We start from the raw sequence: 13,800 nt of genomic DNA on the forward strand, positions 1-13,800 counted from the left end.
AATTTCTCGGTGAACTTTTCAAAATCCACGGTTTTAAATGTGTCTATCCCAGCAACAGAGGTAAACGAGCTAAAGATTCTCACCTCTTTTCAGTGGACTTCACACACTCGGTAACATTCCTAGGGGTCAAACTCACACCTGAATTCTCACACCTGTTTAAGGAAAACTTCCTCTCACTGCCCAAGCGGCTTGAGGACACGATAGGCTCATGGGATATTCCCTTTATCTCATAGTTTGGCCGTAGAGTATTAATCAAGTCCATTCTCATGCCCACTATCCTGTATTACCTCCAAGCTCTACCTATTCCAATCCCAAAATATTTTTTATGAAACTTCAAAGAATAGTCTCGATTTCTTTGGGGAGGAGAGAAAGCTAGACTACCGTATAAACAAATACAGCGAACTGCTGTGGGTGGTCTTGGAATTCCAGATTTATACACATACCATAAGGCAATAGTGTGCTCTAGGTGCCTAGATTGGTTGAGACCATACAAGAATAGATTAGACATTGAAGTAGAGAATAGCATATCTCCTCTATCGATAAGATCTTTGCTCTTTCTAGATCATCACCAAATAAACAAAACATTACGCTCTCACAGCCCTATCACAGGTTACACACTACGCATGTGGAAGGAATCTGACTGGTTGACACGACTATCTCCAAACTATCAAATACTATTGCAAATAAGAGATGTGTTCTTCAACTCCTCGGTCCACTTTCAAGAGACTCTACCAGAAAGAGCAAAGATTATGACATCCCCAGCCCTAGACCTCTACCCAGACAATGATGTCCCGTCACTTGTGACCCTTTAATGACCAGCTTGTCTACCTTTTCACTTGATGCATTTTAGTCAATATATGAAAAAACACCTAATAGGGTTATCTGACACTCCAGAGCATTCCCTTTTTTTAAAATTAGCTTTGCAGGTTAAAGAGCCAAAAAGCAAAATATCAAAGCTGTATAATCTCATAATCTCTAATGGGATATAACACCCAACCTTGTATTACCCAATGGGAAAAAGATTTAAATATCACATTCACCCCCAATGAAGTAAAAAATGCTTTATCAAACCCATCCAGGGTGTCCAAGTGTGCCAAACTGCAGGAAAATAGCTATAAGATATTAACACAATGGTACTACACACCGTATCGTCTCAGCAGCATGTTCCCAAACTGCGCTGCAGAGTGCTGGAGATGCCGGGGTGAAGTAGGCACTCATGGTCACATCTTGTGGTCTTGTGACAAGATAAAGCCTTACTGGCAATTTGTATGTAAAACCATCTCTGACCTCAGTAAGACGACTATTACGCCATCCCGAAATTGTGCCTTTTTGGGATATACAGTGAAGTTCAGTGCTCTAAGCACACTCACACCCTTAGCTATATTCTGTTTGCGGCAGCTAGGTTATTCATTGCGGTGAATTGGAAATCTATTGTTCCGCCCACAAAGCCACAGTGGATACAGAAGTGTGATCAATTATACCGCCTTGAACAAATAGCACACTGGGACTCCCATACTACTCATAGATTTGAAAATAGATGAGTAGATGGTTTCCAACACTAGGTATGCTTTTTGGGTGTAAAAGGTAGATCTCCCTTCCGATTGCTAGTAAAATATTAAGCGAATCGCTCTATCCTAACAAAATCACTTTTTTGCACTATCTATTTCCATTTGTGATTTGACCTATGTAGTGCCGTACCTATGGTAGTAATTTACATTCAATCAAAACTTGCCTTTGGACCGCTCACACTTGCGTCCGATCTGTTCCATACCCTTCCCTCCCCTCCCTCTTACCCCTAGACCTCTCCTGACATTGTTCATAATTGTTCATAATTGTTCATGTTACTGTATTGCAATATTGCGATGTAATATAGCTATGTACAGTTTTTTGTAATTGTAATCTGTTAATGCACTCTGTTACCTTACTGTACATATTCCTAATGGCAACGCTAAGCACTTGATTGCTACAATGCTGGAATTATCAACTTATGTGTCTTAGTGTGTTGTCCAAGAGAAAAAAACAATAAAAATAATTTTACAACATAATATAGGCACAAAAAAGACCCTGTTAAACCCATCTGAAAAGCAGTTGAACGCTTGAAAACAATTATTTGTGGCAACAGTCAGTGTGTGAAAATGTCTTTTGTGACTGATAAAAATCTTTTCCATCTGTCAGAGTTTATTTTTAATGATAATCATCACAATCACTGCAGCATGTAATAGGTATCACTCGGGAAACAGTCTGTATGCCGTATTTTACTCTAAAGATTGGGTATGGACAGGATAGGGAAAGTGTAAAATGTTAACTTTATTGATACAGTCCTGATCAAAAGTTTAAGACCACTTGAAAAATGGCAAAAAAATCATATTTTACATTGTTGGATCTTAACAAGGTTCCAAGTAGAGCTTCAACATGCAACAAGAAGAAATGAGAGTGAGACAAAACATTTTTTGAGCATTCAATTAATTGAAAAATAACGATTAAACTGAAACAGGCTGTTTTTCAGCTGATCCAAATTTTAGGACCACATGCCTTTTAAAAGGCCAAATCTGTGCAAAGATGTGGATTCATTGTTATTTTCTGTCAGGTAGTCACATGTGATGGCAAAGGCAATAAACTCCTTTTTTGAACGTGGTCGGGTTGTTGAACTGCATAAGCAGGGTCTCTCACAGCGCGCCATTGCTGCTGAGGTGGGACGCAGTAAGACAGTCATTTGGAATTTCTTAAATGATCCTGAGGGTTATGGAACAAAAAAGTCAAGTGGAAGACCCAAAAAAATGTCATCAGCACTGAGCTGGAGGATCCAATTGGCTGTCCGTCAAGACACTGGACGATCCTCGACCCAAATTAAGGCCCTTACTGGTGCTGACTGCAGCCCCATAACCATCAGACTGCATCTGAGACTGAAGGGCTTCAAAAACAAAAAAACTTCTTCAAAGACCTCGTCTCCTTAAACGCCACAGAACTGCTCGTTTGGACTTTGCAAGAGAGCACCAAACATGGGACATTCAAAGGTGCAAGAAAGTTTTATTCTCTGATGAGAAAAAATTTAACCTTGATGGTCCTGATGGTTTCCAACGTTACTGGCATGACAAGCAGATCCCAACTGAGATGTTTTCTACGCGCCACAGTGGAGGGGGCGCCATAATGGTCTGGTGTGCTTTTTCCTTCAGTGAACAATGGAGCTTCAGGAAGTGCAGGGCGTCAAATGGCCGCTGGCTATGTCCAGATGTTGCAGAGAGCATTCCTCATGACTGAGGGCCCTCGTCTGTGTGGTAACGACTGGGTTTTTCAACAGGACAACGCTACAGTACACAATGCCCGCAGGACAAGGGACTTCTTACAGGATAATAACATCACTCTTTTGGCCCATCCTGCGTGTTCCCCTGATCTAAATCCAATTGAGAACCTTTGGGGATGGATGGCAAGGGAAGTTTACAAAAATAGACAACAGTTCCAGACAGTAGATGGCCTTCGTGTGGCCGTCTTCACCACTTGGAGAAATGTTCCCACTCACCTCATGGAAACGCTTGCATCAAGCATGCCCAAACAAATTTTTGAAGTGATAAACAATAACAGCAGAGCTACTCATTACTGAGTTCATGTTTGGAAGTTGGATTTCTGTTTTGGGGGGTTTATTTTTTTTTTTTGGAGGTGTGGTCCTAAACTTTTGATCAGCTGAAAAACAGCCTGTTTCAGTTTATTCGTTGTTTTCATTAAATTGAATGCTCAAAAAAATGTTTTCTCACTCCCATTTCTTCTTGTTACTTGTTGAAGCTCTACTTGGAACCTTGTTAAGATCCAACCATGCTAAATATGATTTTTTGCCATTTTTCAAGCGGTCTTAAACTTTTGATCAGGACTGTATTTCTGTGTTGTGTATGAATTATTCGTCGATCTAGACGCTGGTAAATATCTGGGTCACTGAGTAAATGGCCTAATTAGGCGCAGAGGGATAATTCAATGAGCAAGTGCTCATCTTCTCACTCCTTTTCTGGAAAATGACCCCCCCCCCTCTCATATCTGATGGTCTGAGAGTAAATATGCTATCTATTTGATGGGGAAGGGGGACTGATAACATGCACAGAATTACATGTTATCCTTCCCCTTTAGACATGTACAGTTACACAGGATATAACAATCTATTTCGGAACATCACCCACTGCCTATCCTCTCCTCCACCACTCTGGCTAACATCTCAACCAATTGAAGGGTGAGAGCTGTGAGCCTTGTCATGTTTTAAAGCTGACAGTCTATGTTCTCATCGTTAGCTGCTCTACATTGGGAGATATGGCCTTTATAAATTGGGTCGGAAGTCAGAGCTGCATGTATATGCAGCCTTAATGGTACCCGCTTTTAAGTTCCTCAACTCCCAATGTATCTGGACTAGCGCCAGTCTTTTTTAAAAATTTTAATTTTTTTTAAATACTAGACACCCCCTTTAAAGTTTTAACTTGCCTCCATTTATAAATGAAAAACTTTACCCTGTATGACTAAGGACTAACTGTAAGAGTACGTTCACAGGTTGTGCATATCTTTTGGCTACTTTCACACTCGCGTTTGGTGCGGATCCATCATGGATCTGCACAAACGCATCCATTCAGATAATACAACCGCATGCATCCTTTCAGAACGTATCCGTTTGTATTAGCTTTAACATAGCCAAAACGGATCCGTCTTGAACACTATTGAAAGTCAATAGGGGACGGATCAGTTTTCTATTGTGCCATATTGTGTCAGTTTGGCTCAGTTTCGCTGTAAGCAGCGTTTTGGTGTCTGCTTCCAAAGCGGAATGGAGACTGAACTGATGCAAACTGATGAATTCTGAGCGGATCGTTACCCATTCAGAATGCATTAAGGGCAAAACTGATCCGTTTTCTACAGCTTGTGAGATCCCTGAAGAATTTCACAAACGGAAACCAAAACGCCAGTCTGAAAGTAGCCTAATCCGCAAGTAAATTTGCAGCACACTTCGCAGTTGCAGATTAAAATTGTATTGGTCATAGTGCAAAAAATCTGCAAGATAAATGGCATGCTGCAGATTTGAAAGTCCAATCTACATGAGCAAATCGGCAGGTAAAAAATCTGCAGTATGCTGATGGAGATTGAAAAATCCCATAGACACATATTGTACTGTATTTTGCTGTGGATTTGTGGTGTGGAATTGGCATTGCAAACTGTAAGAAATCCAGAACGTGTGAACTTAGCCTTAATTTTGCAGTAGTTGTAATTGATTAGTAGAGTCCTCCTCTTTTCTGAGCTCCAGCAACACAAATAGAGCACATACAGATGACTAGGACACAGGGGCTCAGTTGCAGCTCAAGCGTCTGCGACACTTGAACTCGGAAAGATCTTAAAGGATAACTGTCACACTTAGACCCTAATTTCAATTTCCATATATGTAGTTACTAATAACATGATATTCCAGAATCAGTTACTATTAGACTGACTTATCCCATATTTAATAAGATTCAGCCCTTAGCAACCAGTCTGCATAAAACTGCAATTTCACTATTCAGTTAAGATGGCCGCCACTGCCCTCACCTGAGGCTAATCCCGCCTGCCCTCACTAGCCAGTAACAATAGCCCCCCAAAAGTGTCAGTAACCAGAGCCCTCCCCCCTAAAGGGTTAATCTCCTGCAGCACAAAGGGGTCCTCTTACCACATGTTGCTTTCATTTATACACTGAGCAGACGGCAGATCTGCCTTCCCTGTTATGCGCTGCTCCAACTCTGCATTCTCCAGCTCTGCTGAGTGAGGGAGCGTCTGCCAAGCGCAGGGACAGAGAGAAGTGCACACAGCCCAGGCACTGTTATCAGCTGCTGGGGAGGACCTGGCTTTAATCATTTACTTACAGCCCCTGGCTGTCAGTAATCTGACCTTGCACGCAGCCTGCTTTCTTCGTCCTTCAACAAAGGACGGACCATGCCTAGCAACCCTATTTTAAGCACAGGTAAAAGTAGGCAGTACAGGGGACAAAAATGAGGAATTAAGGGGTAATTGAATACACAGTGAAAAGTTGAAATAGGGCCACCAAGGAGATATTAATCACCACAATCCGATACTCCAAAAAAAAAAAAAATGACAGTTATACTTTAAACTTAGATTAAGTTATGTGAAAATATGGATAGGGCACTCTCAGATATCTAGAACCATGCCAAGATATATTGAATATACTTTATTGATGGTAAAATAAACAATCAATGTACCAGACAATCGATAAGAATAGACACTCAATAAAACAGGAGAACTACACCGTGTGTATAATATATCACTCCTGAATCTGTTGTAAATAATGGTAATAGAAGCAAGATAAAACAGTACACTCCAACAGTGAAATTAGCAGCTAAATTCGAGCAAAAATATATATAATCGATTATGGGCAATCTTAATCGAATGACTTGATAAAAAACAACCAGCAAAAAATATAAACATGTCGACCTAAAAATATTCCACTAATATTCGATGGGATAATCGAAAGATCCTTTACTCCATTATGTTAAAAGTCACTCTGTCTCCAACCATAAAGTTAGTATCGTATGGAACCGTACCTGAATAAAGCGACGTCCCGCTAAGACAGGATAGGTAGCGGCATCCCGCTATTGAGCAGCTTGCAAGCGATAGTTATCCTTGGATTCGATTGGTATCGAAATAAGATCTACCAGACCTCGAGATATTTATACTCCCTACGTTGTGCCGGCAGTCTTGTAGCACGTTGGTATCGGGAGTTTCTTTGTAAGTGAAGACTTCACTGGCGGGCTGTAATCCAACACATGGGCTAGTATGTAGCAAACCCTCTGTGTCTTTCGCCGTCCTAGTCGCGTAAATTATTTTCGCAGATGTCTCACTCTCTCTAGTCGGTAGGGTCCAATGTTCGGTAGATAGGTCTGGTCACAAAACGGGGGATGTGGCACCAGACGCGTTTCGGGGTACTTGCGTTCACCCCTTCCTCAGATTAACTCCTTTAGATTAAGTTATCTCTTATCCATAGGCTAGGGGATAACTATTAGATCAGTGGGGTCCTACCACTGGGACACTCACCGATCAGGGTCCGGTCGTACATGCGCATGGTTGCTCCAATCATTTCTATGGGAGTTCCGGAGATAGCAGAGCGCTGTACATGGCTATCTACAGAATTCCCATAGATATGAATAGAGCAGCAACATGCATGCCCGACCAGAAACTCCATTCATTGCAGGGGGTACGATTCCCCCATTCTTGTGATTGGTGGGGGTCCCAGCGGTAGGACCTCCACCAATCTAATAGTTATCCCCAATCCTGTGTAACATAAAGGCTTTTAATATTGATATTTTAGTGGACACTTGCAAGACGTTCTGATCCATTGAGGTGTGTGCTGCCATCTGTTTCATGTTTTCTGTTCAGTAGTATTGTAATTTCTTTGTATATTATAATGCAGTCTTTTAACTCTTCCTTTTTTTTCTCCTCTCACAGAAGCAGTTTGTGCTACTCCACTTATTTGCAGTCTAGGTAGACCCGTTGACCTAGAAAAGGACGACTACCAGAAGGTCATTTGTAATAATGAGCACTGCCCTTTTAGCACATGGATGCATCTGCAGTGCTTTTATGAATGGGAGAGCAGCATTCTTGTCCAGTTCAATTGCATTGGCCGAGCACGCAGCTGGAATGAGAAACAGTGTCGCCAGAACATGTGGACTAAGAAGGGATATGACCTGGCTTTTCGGTTTTGCTCTTGTCGCTGTGGCCAGGGCCACTTGAAGAAAGATACGGACTGGTATCAGGTAAAACGAATGCAGGATGAAAAAAAGAAAAAATCTGTTCCCGATAAGACCACAGGTAGATCTATGTCTGAGTCTTCAGATGATGTAAAGAAATGTCGTGGGTCAGCAAAACCTCAAAAAGGGATGAACTTTGACCCTCCACGTAGACATTCTGTGGACAGACAGAACTCCCAAGAAAAGGGCAGTGGCGGTTCACATGGGCTCCGTTCTCCATGTGTTTCTCCGGGTCAGTCCCCTCCAGCTGGCTATCCTATCCTCTCCCCTTCTCACTTTAATGTCCCCCGCAGTTCTAGATACTTGGGTGAATTTTTAAAGAACGCCATTCATTTGGAACCTCACAAGAAGAATCTTGCCACTGGCGGAGTGCTCAGGAATACTCACTTTGACTACAGTATTTCTGGATTGCAGGCTCATAGGGCCGGGCGTCTAGATGCCCCAGTACAGTTTCTCCGGAGACTTGACCTTTCAGAATTATTAGCTCATATACCACGCCATAAACTGAATACTTTTCATGTACGCATGGAAGATGATGCGCAGGTTGGGCAGGGGGAGGACCTACGAAAATTCATCCTATCGGCCCTCAGTGCCAGTCACAGAAACGTAGTCAACTGTGCTTTATGCCATCGGGTCCTCCCTGTATTTGAGCAGTTCCCACTGGTGGATGGAACATTATTTCTCAGCCCCTCAAGGCACGATGAGATTGACTACGACGTACCTTGCCATCTTCAAGGTAAAATGTTTGTACAATGTATATATTATATATATAATTTTTTATTTTATTTTTTAAAGCAAAAAAACATTTTATGATTGCTGGTCCCACCTCGTACATACATTATACGGTTGTAATATAAAATATTATGGTTGTGTAAGGTGACAAGGTGGTTTCCTCACTTCTGGATGACAAGGGGAATGATAATGCCCAGTTGACAATTTACTCAGAAATTTATAGTAGGAATAGTAGAGAAATGGCACAACATACAGTTCCAAGAAAAGATGCTCCAGAAGTGTCATTGCACGGGGAATGCAAGTAGTTACTAAAGCAGACATGTTAGGAGAGGTGACAGGTAGGGATCGACCGATTATCGGTTTTACCGATATTATTGGCCGATATTGAGTATTTTGACCGTTATCAGTATCTGCATCTATTTTGCCGATATTCCAATAACGTATGGGGAACACAAATCGCGCTATTCAGCGCTCTCCGTGTTCCCTCAGCAGCACAGGGGAGAAGGAAGCAGTGTCTCCCTCCCCCCTGTGCCGCTGCAGCCAGTGAGAGGAAGAAGTACAAGAGAAGGGGAGGGGCTGTGGCCGCTGCGCCACCAATGAAGAGAAGTCTTTCATTAATTCATATACAGGAGGCAGGAGCAGGCTGCAGAATTACATAGCCGGCTCCCGACCTCTATGTGCGGTAGCTGCGATCCGCGGTAGTTAACCCCTCAGGTGCCGCGGATCGCAGCTACCGCTCATAGAGGTCGGGAGCCGGCTATGTGATTCTGCAGCCAGCTCCCGCCTCCTGTATATGAATTAATGAGAGATTTCTCTTCATTGGTGGCGCAGTGCGCCCCCCCCCAAGCCCCCCAGTATTAATCATTGGTGGCGCAGTGCGCCCCCCACCCCCATCCCAGTATTAAAAACATTGGTGGCGCAGTGCGCCCCCCCACCCAGTATTAATCATTGGTGGCAGTGGCCACAGGATCCCCTCTCCCCTCCTCCTCCGATCGGAGCCCCAGCTGTGTAATCCTGGGGCTCCGATCGGTTACCATGGCAGCCAGGACGCTATTGAAGCCCTGGCTGCCATGGTCAGCTCCATGCTGCTGTGTGCACAAAGCACAGAGCAGCAGGGACAGTGTGAGCTCCTATTCACCCTGATAGAGATCTATCAGGGTGAATAGGACAAGGGTTCTAGTCCCTAAGGGGGCTAAAAGTTAGTAAAAAAATAAATAAAAAATATTAAGTATAAATGAAAAAGAAAGATTTACAAAAAAAAAAAGAAAAATACACGTTAACAATAAACATATTAATTTTCAGCAGATTTGTGTAGGAATTGAATTTTTTTTCAAAAATGAAAATTACCAGAATATCGGTATCAATTATCGGCTATCGGCCTGAAAGTTCACAAATTATCGGTATCGGCCCTAAAAAATCAATATCGGTCGATCCCTAGTGACAGGTCCTTGGGAGGTCTGCAGAAATGCCCTAAATGTTGCAATGTACTTCTCTTGGATAAACCTCTTGTGGACAGTTTAAACTGCACTGTACAAATAGAGCAGCTGCAAAACCTCTGATATCTGCCATTTACCCCTCTCAAAGGGGTTGTTTGGGGTGTTTAATATTGATGACCTGTCCTTAGAATTGGTCATCAATAATCAGATAGGTGGGGGTCCGACTTCTTACACCGCCACCAATCAGCTAGGCCAATGATGTCACATTCATCGATCTTATGCCCTCGGTACAGCTCCGTTTCATTCAAGTGAATGGGGCCGAGCTGCAATACCGACCACAGCTGCTATCAAATGGAAAGCTGTGAGGAGGCAGTGGCATTCACCGTAGTGCCGTGGCCTCTTCAGCTGATTGGCATGGATGCTAGGAGTCAGACCAATCTGATATTGATGACCCAACCTTTTTTAAACACTGTGGTCAAATCAGTTTAAAGAGGTTGTGCCACTTCAGAAAGTTGCATTTATTATGTAGAGAGAGTTAATTCAAGGCACTTACTAATGTATTGTGACTGTCCATATTGCTTCCTTTGCTGGCTTGAATAATTTTTCCATCACATTATACACTGCTCGTTTTCATATTAACGACCACCCTGCAATCCATCAGCGGTGGTCGCGCTTGCACATTATAGGAAAAAGCACCAGCCTATGTGAGCTTCCACGGGGCTGGCGCTTTTTCCTATAATGTGCAAGCGCGTCCACCACTGATGGATTGCAGGGTGGTCGTTAACATGAAAAATGAATCAAGCCAGCAAAGGAAGCAATTTGGACAATTACAATACATTACTAAGTGCCTTGAATTAACTTTCTCTACATGATAAATGCCATTTGCAGAGGTGAGACAACATCTTTAAGTTCAGTTAATAGAAAAATTAAAAGAATCTTTAACTACAATGTGAACTAAAGGTGACTGTGTCCCACAATTATGCCTAAAAAAATTCAACATGAGCTCAAAAATAAATTATTACCACTGGACTGAAAGGAGATTGAGTTCTCAAGATTAGCTACATCCTGAAGAGGACTAAAATGCAAGTTGCTTTACTGTTAAAGCTGTGATGCTGGCTATGTCATAGGGTTTTTACTGTCCGCAGGTTTGTGTTGATTTTATGTCAGTTTAATCTAGATGACCTGCAGAGTTGATTTGCCATGCTGCAGATTGGACAGTTTAGTCTCTGAGCAGCACGTCAGATGGCATAATGGTTTCTGTCACATGGCTGCATAAAGAGCAAATGATCTTTGTAAGGGACAGCGGTTACCCAGTTTCAGTGGTAAGTAACCATGAAATTACTGTACAGCTGATTATAGGGCAAGTGAATCAGACTAAGCTTCTAAATCTTCTTAGGCCTTTTGTAGACATAGATCAGTAAGCCGCAGAATCCCAGGTGAAAATGGCGTGTTCAAAGAGACCAACAAAAAGCATCACATTCTATGTGTATAATGTTAGAGTCGTGCACATAAAATAGAACTCTACACCTGCTGGGGCAATACTTAAAGGGCTTCTGTCACCCCATTTTTTTTTTTTTGGGCTACTTAAATTCCTTATACTGCGATATATCAATCTATAATGCTCTTACTCATTTTCGTTCAGTAGTTTAATAAAAAAAACTGTCTTTTATAATATGTAAATTACCTCTCTACCAGCAAGTAGGGCGGCTACTTGCTGGTAGCAGCCGCATCCTCCTTTCATAAAGACGCCCCCTCCTCATGTTGATTGACAGGGCCAGCGGACGCGCTCGTCCTCTGACTGGCCCTTTCTGCAATTCAAATCCCGCTCCTGGCCTTATTCGGCGCAGGCGCTCTGAGAGAAGGACGCTCGCCTCCTCAGTGCGTCTGCGCTGATGACGTCTTCTCTTTCGGTGACGTCATCGGCGCAGGCGCACTGAGGGAGTGCTGAGGAGGCGAGCCTCCTTCTCTCAGAGCACCTGCGCCGAATGAAGACAGGCGCATTATAGATTGATATATCGCAGTATAAGGAATTTAAGTAGCCAGCAAGGACCTGGTAAGATTTGAAATGGCAGCAGTGGGGGATTGGTAATTATTTTTATCCTGCCAATAAACAACCTTAATGAATACGAGTTAAAGGGCTTGGCAAATCCCACCACCCACTTGGCCATACCTGTAAAGGGAAGATTACTTACTTGCTTCCCGGAACTGGCACCTTCTCCTTTTCCTCCAGGCCTTCAATGCTCTGCTGGGCTCCCTCACTGAAAACATCCATTTTGACATGGCAGCAGCCAATCACAGGCTGCGGTGGTGACCGGATCCCCTCACATCATGTGATCATTTGCCATAATGTAAGTAATTGGCTGTGGCACTGTCAACCGGATATTTTCAGCAAGGGAACCCAGCAGAGCATTTCAGGTCCGTAGGAGAAGGGGTGGGGAACCAGTGCCGGAACCAGGTAAGTAACCTTCCTTTTACAGGTCTGGCCTTCTGTGGGGCTTTGTCAAAACACCCCCTTTCCTTCCATTCTTGCACAGCCCCTCTCAGACTCCTTTACAATGGACATTTATCTGGAATGAACGCTCATTCCAGATAATCATCCCGTGTAAAGGTGCCACTGATCTGATGAATGAGCAAACGGGTGAAACCATTATTGACGTGGACACCAAAATCATCATTTCCAGGCAGAAGATGGTGCTGTGTAAACAGCGATCTGCGATACAGAAAGAATAATTATTTGTGGGGAGAAGCGATCACACCAAAATCCACAGTGGCAAAACCCCACCAAACAGTGTGCATTTTGCTGCTGATTTGCCTCTGGTTTTACCTTCTGCATGGCAAAGGATGAAATCCGTGGCAGAATCCACAGCACAAATTGACATGCCGCAGATTTCAAATCTGCACCGCATGTCAAGTTGTGTGCGGATTTTTGTGATGCTGTAAGGCTACCTTCAAACAAGTGTAGGTTTTAAAACCGAAAATATGTGCGGATTTCTGCACCAGAAACAGGGTGTGTTACTTGTGGGTTTTTGTGCGGCTTTAACGCAGTTTTGTCGCAGATCTCAACCTTGAATTGCAAAGGGTGAAATCCGCACAAAAAGTGGCACAAAGAATTGATACGCTGTGGATTTCAGAATCCAAACATCAGGTTAATTTCCGCATGGAGCAAACAAAGCAAAGTGGACATAATATTTGTCTAATGTCATTCACTTTTTTTCTGCACAAGAATTTGCATGGAAAAATGTGCAAAATCTGTAATGTGTGCAGGTAGCCGAACTGCTGATTTTGAGCCAAAACCAGGTCCAAGTCAAAAACACAGAACAGGTGCAGATCTTTCCCTTATACCTTATGTCTGTGGAGGCTCCAATTCTGGTTTTGGCTCACAATTACTGATGGAAATCACCGACATGTGAATAAGGCTGCATTCCCACGCCCGTGGTGTGTTGCGGACCCGCAAATTGCGGGTCCGCAACACACCAGCCCGGCACCCCCATTGAAATGCCTATTCTTGTCCACAAGCTGCGGACAAGAATAGGACATGCTCTATCTTTTTGCGGAGCTGCGGACCCAAAATCGGGGCCGCGCTCCGCAATTGCGGCTGCAGACAGCACACTGTGTGCTGTCCGCATCCATTCCGTCCCCATAGAGAATGAATGGGTCCGCACCCATTCCGCAAAATTGCGGAAAGGATGCGGACCCATTTTGCGGATGTGTGAATGGAGCCTAAGGCCTTATACAGACAGTATTCACATAGGTAGGAATAGTATTGTCTTGCAGTACAGAAGGTGTCCACAAGGTGTAGACACAAAACAGATTTCTATGCTCTACAACTCCCAGCATGCATGGACAGCCTACAGCTACTAGGGCATGCTGGGAGCTGT

General features: G+C 43.3%; 1 protein-coding gene across 1 annotated transcript in view; it reads left to right on the forward strand.

The window, feature by feature from the left end:
• HECA (hdc homolog, cell cycle regulator) overlaps positions 1-13,800 on the forward strand; it is a 72,774-nt gene that overhangs the window by 45,726 nt on the left and 13,248 nt on the right. The window contains exon 2 of the mRNA XM_040429231.1: positions 7,453-8,490. Within this exon, the coding sequence (XP_040285165.1) occupies positions 7,453-8,490 (1,038 nt within the window). The remainder of the gene's footprint in view (positions 1-7,452; positions 8,491-13,800) is intronic.

The sequence above is a fragment of the Bufo bufo genome, chromosome 4 (genome assembly GCF_905171765.1).
Source record: "Bufo bufo chromosome 4, aBufBuf1.1, whole genome shotgun sequence".
In the NCBI taxonomy this organism is placed as follows: domain Eukaryota; kingdom Metazoa; phylum Chordata; class Amphibia; order Anura; family Bufonidae; genus Bufo; species Bufo bufo.